This window comes from Salvia splendens, chromosome 9 (assembly GCF_004379255.2).
Source record: "Salvia splendens isolate huo1 chromosome 9, SspV2, whole genome shotgun sequence".
NCBI lineage: Eukaryota > Viridiplantae > Streptophyta > Magnoliopsida > Lamiales > Lamiaceae > Salvia > Salvia splendens.
Genome location: NC_056040.1, coordinates 18,528,512 through 18,540,855, shown reverse-complemented (window position 1 = coordinate 18,540,855; position 12,344 = coordinate 18,528,512). Strand labels below are relative to the sequence as shown.

Below are 12,344 nucleotides of genomic sequence, written 5' to 3'. Positions count from 1 at the left end.
TTCCTTATTAAATTGGTCCAATATTTTAAAAGATATCACTAAAAAGAGTTTGATTTTAAAGATTTATGATAAATTCACTCAAGATTTTCAATTTGATTTGTAGATAATTTTGTAGATATCATCTTTTCCAATTATTGTTAAATTAATTAATAGTAGTACTACTATTTATGAATTAAGTTAAATTTGAAATATCTAAAAAGTCCAATTATTTATATTCTTATTATGTACATTAATTTTAGTATCTTGACATGCAAGACTGAAATTCATAAATATTTTATGACTCTTGATATGCAAGACTGCTTCCAATAGAATTATAATAAGAATATTTATGAAAAAAATATTGAGGATCGTTCATCTTATATAACTAAGAAAATAATCTTTGGTAAAATTACAATAAATTTATGTAATCTATATAAATCCTTTTCGTTGAACCAAAGAGCAGCGCGTGTCACAGAGAGATTTACCTCAATCGACGGTTGAGATCCCTTTCCTCTCAATTTATTCTCTCTTTATCCACATCAATTTCACAGGCGGAGATGGCGCCGTCGACCGCCATCGTCGACCACAAGCTTCCCAACCAGACGCACAACACCTATGACGTCACCTTCTTCGGCGACTCCGTCTTCACCACCCTCACCTGGGATCCGTCCATCGTCTCGCAGTGGATTTCGGGAGTCGAGGCCGTCTACCGCCGCCATATCGACGCCGGCCACCTCATCGTCGGCCTCGACGTCGAGTGGCGCCCGTCCTTCCAGCGCCACGTCACCAACCCCGCCGCCACCCTCCAGCTCTGCGTCGGCCGCCGCTGCCTCATCTTCCAGCTGATCCACAGCCCCTCCGTGCCGCCGTCGCTCGTTGCCTTCCTCGCTAACCCTAGGCACACATTCGTCGGGATCGGTATCGCGGAGGATCTGAAGAAGCTGCAGAAGGACTACCGGTTCGGATTCAACACCAACCCAGTGGATCTGAGGGAGCTTGCGGCGGAGAGGTACGGGCGGCCCGATCTGAAGAATTCTGGCGTGAAAAGCCTGGCGGCGCTGGTGCTGGGGAAGGAGGTGGAAAAGCCGAAGATAGTGACGATGAGCCGCTGGGACAATCCGTGGCTCACGCCAACGCAGGTGCGCTACGCGTGTGTTGATGCGTTCGTTTGCTTTGAGATCGGTAGGGTTTTGAATGCTTCTTCTCCCTCCACCGTTGGGGCTGCAGTTTCGGCTAGGGGAGTTAGGGATTCGATTGATTCTTCTCCTTCCACCGTTGGGTATGCAGTTTCGGCTAGGGGTGTTGGGGATTCGAATGATTCTTCTCCTTCCACCGTTGGATATGCAGTTTCGGCTAGGGGTGTTAGGGATTCCAATGATTCTTCTCCTTCCACCGTTAGGTTTGCAGTTTCTGCTTGGGCTGTTTGACTTATAGGAATTATCGATGATGATTAGGGATTGTTGAAAATATAATTCGTATTGAATGATTTCTACTTTTGTGTAGATAGATTTCGATTCTTCTTTCGATTAATTTCTTTAGTTGAGAGTGCAGATTTTATTTGGAAATTCAATATTTTGATTTCTCGAAATACTTTTGCTGTTTCTCCCCCTTTCCTAAGTGCTAAACCAGTTCATATGTAATGCGTTCTCTTAAAAATGACAAGATATAGTGAAATTAGTCATGTTATTCTGCATCACTTTTTCTTTCTATCTATTTTATCGTAGTATCGATTTTGCATTATACTCCCTTGGTTCTGTAAATTTTGTCGTCACACTTGAGTTTAATAAATTTTATGGAATATTAGTTTTATAACAAAATGTAAATGAGAATGAGTTAGTATAAGATAGATGAATGAGTTTTAAGAAATGTAATGGATAATGAGTTTTACGGAGTATTAGTTTTATAAAAAAATGTGAGAGCGAAAATTTGAAGTTGAATTAATTGTTTGAAGAGGTACAAAAGCAGTTGTTTTATAAGGACAAAATCAAAACGTAAAACAAGCAAGCAATATGCGAGAGACTCAGACATTTCCAGCGGCCACACACGCTTGTAGAGGTCCGCAGGGAGCCTGGGTGTGGGAATAGCCTCGAGAGGCTAGCTCATATAAGTAACCGGTCCCGGGTTGCTCCATCATTTGATTTGGTTTAGTAAATAAGAGTCAACATAATTATTACATCTTCAATTGAAAAATGAGAATCCATACTATTATTGAAGATGCACATAATTATCTCGCCAAGTGAACTTTCGCTACAATTATTTAATCATATGTACTTGAACTGCTCATATTGTAATAATAAAATAAAATTTACTCCTATAAGCTAAAAGATTCGATAGAATTATTAAACCATTATATATAGATATATGGTGGTTCGATTGAATAAAATAAAATACATAAATTGAATTTTTTTTAGAGTGATGCTAAATGGCCATATTATGGCCAGCCATAATATTAAAAAATTATTAAAATTCTATATAGTTAATGCCAAATTGTTGAAATTGATGCATCTAGAGAGTAACATTTTTTTAAAGACTAATATACCCTCAAATATAAAATACTTATGTAGAATATCTATTTAGTAGTAGTAGTAGTAGTAGCATCTATTTGTATCCAGCCATTAATACGAATTACGACAATTTGAACTTCAAATTTCATTCTCCATTTTTTATTTAATGGGAAATTTAATAGATACAACTATAATGCATGATGGAAAAAAAATACTTTCTCCTAGTTATTTCCCAATGCCGGCATTTGAAAAACATTGAAACATACACTTTAGTTATGTAATTTAATTATTTTGTCAGTTTTAACTATACTAATCTTTAATTATTATAAAATTATTTAATAATCAAATATGCACTTATTTGTAATCAAACACGTATTTTAATAATTCAAAATGAGGTAATAAATTATTCAAATTATTTCATATGTACTATATGATTTTGAAGTCATAATAAATATGCTCCTGATATTTCAATTCTATTACTATTGATTATTTATGTTTAGCTTCCCCTTCACCTTCACTTGTTTAAACTAATTTAAACTATAAAATAACTTGCTAATAAAATACATATAAATATAACAGTATATTGATATGAAAACAATTCAATTTTAATTATACTACAGATTAATTTATTGTTTAGTTATAGTGAATAATTTAATTTTAACCATAACACATACTATAATATAATATTAATAATTTGTATGCTATAAAACAAATTTCTTTTTTCAATTTACTATTCTTTATTGAATTATGCTACAATCAATTTGAACTTCCCAAATGATAATTATGAAAAATAGTTTTGTGATTTTAATCTATTTTAACTGTACTACTATTACCACTACAATTTAATTCTAATAACAGAATTTATCATAATTACAGACATGCATTAATAATGAAAATTTAAGCAGCACCAATTATTTAATCTGCCCATAATTGGCAAAGAACGTCTAAAAAGGAATGGAATAAGTAAGTTATAAAGAAGGGTAATATTGTCAACTGAATTAAGCATTAAATGAGATGATTATTTTATTAATATCTAAAACACATATATTTACTGAAATGTCATTTATGGCCAGCCACATTATGGCCACATAGACTTACCCTTTTTTTTATCAGAATTCTCTCCCTTCTTCAGCCTTAATTTGCATACATCAGAAAGTTCGGTCTAAGCAGGAGTTGGTAGTGTGAGATTTTATAATTTTAGAATAAAATCCACTTAACAACTTTCTGTAGTATTTATACACTAATTTGTAAATAATAATAAGATGAACTTATATTATTACCATGATGAGTGCAATTCCAGTTAATGTCTCTGTTTTGACCATTTTGATAATGTACTATAATACTCCATTTATTATATGTCTTGTTGTAGGAGTATTTGTTTTTTGAGAGTTTTAACCTTCTAAAATTGTTTAAATAATGATTCAAATGGGGACAAACAATCTAATAACATATTAAAATCGACAAAATAGGTACGATTATACAATTTCCAATTGAGTAAAGGCCAAAATTGGTCATGAACATATAGTCATTTTACGATTTTGGTCCTAAACATTATCTTTTGGATTTTTTGGTCCTGCGCATATGGACATTTGATCATTTTGGTCCTCCGTCAATATTTCCGTTAAAAACTAACGGTCAACATTATCTTTTGGATTTTTTGGTCCTGCACATATGGACATTTGATCATTTTGGTCCTGCACATATGGAATTTTGATCATTTTGGTCCTCCGTCAACATTTTCGTTAAAAACTAACGGTCAACGACCGATTTTTGACTAAAACAATGGGTTGGGTCGGGTCGTGTTTTGGTCGGGTTTGGGTTATACGTTAAGAAAAAAATAATATTTCTTAAAATCTAAGCATAATATTTTCGTTAAAATCTAAGCATAATATTCTTAAAAAATTAATTAATATTTTTTAATTAATAAAATTAAAGTATAGTATTTTTTAATTAATTTTTTCATGAATTTGAAGAAAATATTATGTTTAGATTTTATTAAAATAATTTTTTAATTATTTAATTTTATTATATAGATTTAATATTAATATACTTTAATTTTATTATTTTGATTAAAAAATGATTATTTTAATTTGGTAATTTTTTATTTTATTGTGTAATATCATGTTTAAATCGTATAATAACATCATGTTTTAGTCGTTATAATATTTTTAATCAACAAAAATAACTAAAAATTAAAGTTTTATAATTTTTTAATTAATAAAAAATAATTATTTTTTTTCTTAACGTGTAACCCAAACCCGACCCAAACACGACCCGACCCAACCCATTGTTTTAGTCAAAAATCGGCCGTTGACCGTTAGTTTTTAACGAAAATGTTGACGGAGGACCAAAATGATCAAAATTCCATATGTGCAGGACCAAAATGATCAAATATCCATATGTGCAGGACCAAAAAATCCAAAAGATAATGTTGACCGTTAGTTTTTAACGAAAATGTTGACGGGGGACCAAAATGATCAAATTTCCATATGTGCAGGACCAAAATGATCAAATGTCCATATGTGCAGGACCAAAAAATCCAAAAGATAATGTTTAGGACCAAAATCGTAAAATGGCTATATGTTCAGGACCAATTTTGGCCTTTACTCTTTCCAATTTAACTAGTCTTTTTAATTTAAATTGGTAGTGATCTCAACATCATGATTTCCAACATTAAATCAACCTACTTAACCTTGAAATAGTGGAGCTAAAAATCTTGGCTTCATGTTTAACGCATTCTTTTGTTTCTCTTTCACCTCCTTGCATTTCATCTTCACATCTCTGAGAAACTCAAGGTTATAGTATATCATTAGCATTTAAAAGCAAACAATGTTCTTAATATTTTTTAAAAAAAATTATGCATACCTATTTTGTGGATCAATGGAAAGAGCTCTATTGATATCCTCCCCAGCTTTCTCAAGATCACATGTTCTTATATATGCCTGAGATCGTCTGAACAAAGCCTTAACGTTGCACGAATCGAGCTCAAGAACCTGTTCCATACCTTGAAGATCATCACAATGCAAGAAATTACCAAAAAAAAAGTAAATTAGACCTTGGTGCAAAGTCTTGATGCACATTCATACTCTCCTAGCTTCAACTTGCATGCTGCGTTGTTTAAATAGCACGACGCCCTCAAAGAGTTCGCCTCAAGCTTGTCTTGATGGCTGAAGGAATGGCTGTATTCGACGTAATTTAAGGCCTGCAGAGTGACTAAAAAATCAGCACAAGATATGATGTTAATATCCTATCTATGTATGCAAAATTAGTTGGTTAGATATCACATTCCTTGTCATACTTATTTGAGGCAAGTTGAAATTTCCCATTTTGGAAAAGTGTGTTTCCCTCTTGCTTCTTTGATTTGCACATTGCTATTCTTTCATGAGTATCCATTTTCCAAAAGGGCTTCTCCTGAAACATAATTTGGTGGAAATTGTTGATAAAAAGAGGAGAAAATCTATGATTTTTTTAGGAGTAGAATGTTTCCTTTGGCACCTTGATGAAGTCAACAATTTTGATTTGATAATGCAATGAATTTTCTGCAGATTTGATCTTCACTTCAGCTTCTTCTCCTTTCTTCATTGTCATCACAGCTCTGTCCAAACCTTCATCGATTTCCTCTGCGCAAGAGTGCGTGATTTCATTACAAGAAAATGACAAATTAATGAAGAAAGTGAAGAAGAAGCAATGTAGAGTATCTAGGAAGACACCTTCTTCTCCACACACATACTCGAAGGGCTCATCTTCTGATCCTCGCCTTTCCAAAACCGTGCCATCTTCGAGTTTCTTGAGGACAACCACTGCATAAACTGATCTTGAGCCAATTGGGACAGAAAGCTAGAAGATGATCACAAGTTGAGAATCATCATGATCATCATCACCTCTTGCAAGGGATCCCTCCTTGGCACGACCAAACCCCTCGCCCTTCTTCGTGATCTCCTTTAGGACTGTGCCGTCTCCCTTGGCATAAATGACAGCATTCCATGACACTAGCTCAAGATGGATGATCAAATTTGTATGTTGTGGTGGCATTTCATCATTTATTGAACTCTGAATCAGGCCATCTAGAAATTCACTATGTAGTTGAGAGTCAAATTTGGTAAGTTTTAAATGCCAAATATGCAACACTAATAATTGAAAAGAAACATAAGTAACATACAAGAAAACTTCACAGATAGCTCAGCTTTCTCTCCCTTCCTCATAGTTCTCACAGCTTTGCTCATTGCAGGGCACAGATGGCCTAATTCAACATAACCAATCAATCTAAATTCTTCAAATCAAATATTTTAATAACAAAAATCTAGAATTCATAACAACTCACCATTTGTCAAAGAGAACTCCAACCCTTCATCACATTTGGATACAACTACCCCATTCTCATCTTTAGCTACATACTTAACTACAACAAAGCAAATAATCAAGAACAAGGGAGGGAGGGAGGTAGAGAAAGAGAGAGTTTACAAAGCTAACCAAAGACTTCATCTTTTTCATTTGGAGTAGCCCACCCCTCTCCTTCCCTCACTATCTTCTTCACAATACCTCCATCCCCACTAACATCCCTAATAGGGCACCAAGATATCAACTCCACTTTGAAAACAAGAGTCGAATTCGGAGGGACTAAAGGAGGAGAGCCACTCTCACCATAGGCCAAGAATGGTGGGATAGTGAAGACAGCTCTCTCTCCCTTCCTCATTGTCCCAATCCCTTCATCCCACCCCTTAATCACCTCACCTGTTCACAAAAACACCTTTTTCACCTCGCAAAAAAACACGATTTTCGACATGAAAAACAACACAATCACACAAACTTTGGATGATGGAAGAGGGAAAACAAGCATACAATGTCCTAATCTGAACTTGAAAGGCCTTCCTCTCTCCCAACTCGAATCGAAGTAGTCTCCTTCTTGCAACCTCACATTGTAATGAACTGAAATCAAGAATCAAACAGAGCGCTTCAAGAATCAAGAAACATATTCTAAATTTCTAATAATGAGTTGCAAGAAAAAAAAAAAACCATTAACAAATAAATATGAACAAGATAAATGAGATATTAATAGTATTAAAATTGAAATAAGACCTTCCAAAATTAGGAGTCAAGTCAAGAAAATATTTTGATGTTCTATGTTATGTTCTTTCTAACTAAAAGTGGATATCAAGTCTAAAAAAGAAAATACAAATTAAATTTAAATAACCATGATTAAATTTAATTTATATAATAGACATTAATTATTAAATCATACGAATATATTAATGTGGCGATTAACAAATTCACAGATAAAAAAAGGATTTAATTCATAAAAATATTATAGTACCTTCAACTTCATCACCTGGGATTGGAGTTTGCCATGACATACCTTTTTGAATAATCTGTTTGCATAGATGAAGATTTAGGGGAGAGATTGATTTGTGGCAAGAAATTGACGTTTCCTTCTCCATTGCAGTTTTGAGAAGGTGTGTTTTTTCTAGAGAGAGAGGGATGAGAGATAAGGGTCTGAATCATTATTGCATTTCAGTTGAGGATAAGTCATTAGCTTCCCTCCTTTCGGTTTGAAGATTTTTCTCTGTGAAAATAACTAACAAATGGAGTTATTGGGCCTATTTACGTTTTGGAATTTTTGTTGTTTTATTTCTTTGGGCCCGGCCTAATTTAATTTGGCTAGATCGGTGATTTGGGCCCGGCCTGAAAAACGCCACTTTTGTTGGGCCACTAATTTTATTTTATTCCAGTCGTGCAATTATTATTAATATATTTAAAAATTGGATATTAGTTCAAAATAATTTTCATTTTCAGACTTTTGGAATCTAATTGTCAATCCAAATTACTGAATTTTAAATGTGAAACAAAATTCATTCTTACTAATTACTCCATTATTTTTTCAACTCTTCGAGATTAATATAGCAACATCTTATCAAGATAAGATTTAGTATTTCATAGTAGCATTAAAACCGTAATTACGTCATATAGTAACAAAAAAGCATAAAGCAATCAAACCATGCCGATTCAAATAATTTCTCAAGTGGGATTCTGAATCAGACGTTTACAATTTGTCTATTCAAAGTGGAAACATATACAGAAAACCACTATCACCAAATTCCCACTAATATTATAATTATTTTTTTTAAAAAAAAAGAGTCATTTACCATTTCATATCTCCTCAGTACTAGTACATTACAACCTCTGTAGTAGTCCACTACAAATTATAAAACAAAACAACAAAAACCCAAATCAAAATGGGAGGAAAAGAAATTTTAAAGAAAAGAAAAATAAATAAAGATGGGTACTATCCATGTCATTTTTTATTATATTTTTTTCTAGTTGCTTCAGTTATATTTAAGTGGTATCCACAGTATTTGCAGCTGCTAGAACATTAATCTTGTTTGACTGATTTGTCTGAATTCCATCATGATTTGCTTCAATATCATGAATTATTGGTGTCTCATTTTGAGTGCAATCCTTTATTGGCTCAAGAAATTCCTCAGCTTCCTTCTCTTTAAATTCTTTGTATTTTCCCCACAAAACAGAATACAATCCAATCACAATCAAGACTGCTCCAAGAACCCTGGATTCCAAATGAGAAAAACAACAAATTAATGAAGTAATGTAATAAAAAACAATAGGTAAAAATAATTAAGATAATTACCCTCCAACATAAATCTTCTCAGCCAAGATGAAAGAGCCCATGATGGCTACAATCACCATCATCAATGGACTGAATGCTGTGACAAAAACAGGCCCCCTTTGTTGCATCACTACACCTTGAACATAGTATGCTATCCCTGAGGATATGATACCCTGTCCAGCCATATTATATTAAATTAAAATAAAATAAAATAATTAAATAATTACTATAAAGTTAGAGAGTGAGCTCTTACAGCATAGGCAGCAGCTAACAAATTCATGTCCCAACCAATAGTCCAAGAATTAGGTCTGTGTTCCATCACAAATGTGACTGCAATAGATTGAAGTGTGCCCAAGAAACACACAATGGCTGTGAGAGATAGGTGGGCTGTGTATTTTCTCAATGTGATTGCCTATTTAACAATATTCACACAAGGGCATTATAAATATAAGATTATAACCTTAAAATAAAAATGATTAAAAAAAGGTAACCTGAAGGATGAAGAAGGAAGCCCAAGCAAAAGTGGCAATGATGAGAAGAATTGAGCCCCTGACCCAATCCTTGTCAGCATCTTCTTGATTTGGGGCAGGAACATTTGGGTGAGTGTAGTGTGAACACACCATGTTTATCACGTGCCCTTTGTAAACTGTCATAAGCATAGCTCCACCAACTGTCACTAGTGTTCCCACCACCTTTGCTTGGCATCTCACCTTCTTCATGTCCACCTTCTCCATCCTAAATTGAATTCATCCAATACAATAATTAAGAGTCCGAATTGTGTATGTCTGCGCCATGACGAATAGTTTTGGCCATACCTGCAGACGACTGCCATGACGAATGTCATGGCAGGGAGCATGTTGCTCATGGCACATGAGAAAGTTGGAGAAGTGAATTTCAGCCCAGCATAGTAGAGATTCTGATCAATCACAGGCCTAATAAACAAGAACTGATTAACTAAAATAAAATAAAAAATAGGAGTATATACTTATGAGCAAGATATAATAAAAAAAACTTACCCAAGAAGTGCAAGAACAAATAGGTGCATGAAAATAGTGAATGTGATCTTTGGTCTCACCTTCCTGTTTCAAAAAAATATTAATTAAAAAATAAGTAAGCAAAGAAAGGGGCAATTAATTGATACTCCATAATTTGGCAAAAAAAAGGAACCTTTCAAGAATGAGGGCAAAAGGAGCAATGACAGCAGTGGCAAAGGCATGTCTGTAGACAACCAAAACATAGTGGCTCATGCCTCTGTTGAGAGAAACTTTGGTAATGATATTCATTCCAGCATACCCAAATTGCAATGAAATCATGGCTATGTAAGGTTTAGCCTTGTCATAAAAACTGGTGCAACAACAATTTTTTCCTTCCATTTTTTCTTTCTCTCTTTTGTTTGAGCTGGAAGAGAAGTGAGGAAAACACTAGAATTGCTTGTGTTTGTCCTAAGGAATGGGTGCTTGGAACTAGGGTATTTGTAAGATTTTTTTGGTGGTAGTGGGAGTGGTTACTTCACTCTCTTTAGTAGTACTAGTAGCATTTAATTTATCTTAATTTTCTACTGGTATTACACTGTCGATTGCCTCAAAATCAATCTTAATATGAGTACTCTCTTATGCAACTTGATATATACGTCCATTCTAACTTAATTACAATCAAAAAATTTTAATTAAATATTTATCATTTTTAATTAACTAGGGAGTACTATATGAATATGATATGACTATGTTTACTGTTTGAGCATTAGGCCATCAGCTGAATCTAACTGAATATTCTGATTTTTATGCTTACATCACTACGTGAGTTCCAGGTGGCTTCAATCATAATTTGACAATGTCTTTTTTTTTCATAATTAATTAAATTTGTGGGTTCCTTTTGCTATGTTTTTTCTTGAGAATGTGATTAGTGGTAGGTGATGCCAATTTGCGGGCACCACCTCTTGTCAGCCCCGATGCACGCGGCTCTCCGACGCCTTTGCTAATTATATTGTGGTTAATTGCTAATTATATTGTGGTTAATTGCTAGGACTTAGTTTCTTTCTCGTCTAATTTTGTGATTAATCTAATATGCTTTTGGTAAAAAAAATTCATCAATTTCGCGCATAAGCTTAAAAATACAACTAAATATTAAGGAATTTCAATTTCAGTTTTGATAGTATTTTTTAATGGTAAGTATATACCTAAGTATATGATAGATTGTATTCGTAAAGGCTATAATCAAATGGATTTATTAGAAAGTTAGGGTAATATGAATTGTGTCAAGACAAGGCCGATAGACTCTAATTTTTTCTATTGATTTGTTTGTTTGTTTACTTAAACTTATAAGTCGAAGGCAACTATGAACTATGCATATGGTTGTGAAAGTATAATCAGTCATGACTCAATATGTGGTATATATATCTTATTATATTGATTTGATTAAATTCATAATAGGTGCATAGTATTAATGCTCAAGAATTATAAAATACTAACAATTTGCAGATTATGTATATAAATGATCAGGTGTTGTAATTATTTCCAACTATGATCTCCTTCCATAGCCAATCTCCAACCACAAAAAAATAATATACTAATTCAATTATTTCACATGATAATATATAGCAACAAAGTTAGTCGGTAGCTAGCCATATTTGGGCATGATTTTGTGGGAAAAAAGTGGACAATTAGGCATAAAGTCATTTCTCACACGATATTTAGTCGGGACTCACTCTATAAGTTATTGAGAGATATTATGATGATACCACTCGATGTTATACTCCTACTCACTCTATAAGCAGGAGTGTCAAATAAATAAAGAAATCTAGAGAAAATATGGCAGTGACATAGGAAATCGCTCATAATCGATGTGTGATTGATATGTAACTGAAACTTTGAACAATTTTTAATTAATTGACATTTGTTATAGCTGGGAGTGATCAATTGCTAACTCTTTATTTAATTGCTAATTATAATTAATTTAAGACCATATGATTTTAGAAAATTTGTGGTCTACAATATGCCACGTGTAATTTTCATTTTTATTAATTAAATCGAAAAAGATAAAAAAACTACCAAATTAGAGTTTTGGATGAAAATGTCAATATAGTGTTTTGAAAATATCAACAATGCTTTGAGAATGTCAACACAATGCTTTGAGAATGTTAACACATTGTTTATATCGACATTCTACATGTATTATATTGACATATTTTATATATCATGTTGATATTTGTTGTTGTACGAAATTTTTTTTGAAAATTTTCGAAA

General features: G+C 33.2%; 2 protein-coding genes and 1 pseudogene across 2 annotated transcripts; 1 reads left to right on the top strand and 2 right to left on the bottom strand.

Moving 5' to 3' along the window:
- Nucleotides 1-332: 332 nt before the first annotated feature.
- On the top strand, nt 333-1,567 carry LOC121746536 (Werner Syndrome-like exonuclease). The gene has a single exon (XM_042140417.1). The coding sequence runs from the start codon at nt 537-539 to the stop codon at nt 1,404-1,406; it is 870 nt and encodes a 289-aa protein (XP_041996351.1). The 5' UTR covers nt 333-536; the 3' UTR covers nt 1,407-1,567.
- A 3,452-nt stretch (nt 1,568-5,019) lies between these two features.
- On the bottom strand, nt 5,020-8,005 carry LOC121749631 (annotated as a pseudogene).
- A 546-nt stretch (nt 8,006-8,551) lies between these two features.
- On the bottom strand, nt 8,552-10,587 carry LOC121746462 (WAT1-related protein At5g07050-like). Its single transcript, XM_042140300.1, has 7 exons — nt 10,270-10,587; nt 10,119-10,181; nt 9,918-10,034; nt 9,594-9,837; nt 9,356-9,514; nt 9,124-9,275; nt 8,552-9,042 (listed from the first exon to the last, which is right to left on the bottom strand). The coding sequence occupies exons 1-7, from the start codon at nt 10,473-10,475 to the stop codon at nt 8,814-8,816; spliced, it is 1,170 nt and encodes a 389-aa protein (XP_041996234.1). The 5' UTR covers nt 10,476-10,587; the 3' UTR covers nt 8,552-8,813.
- Nucleotides 10,588-12,344: the final 1,757 nt, after the last annotated feature.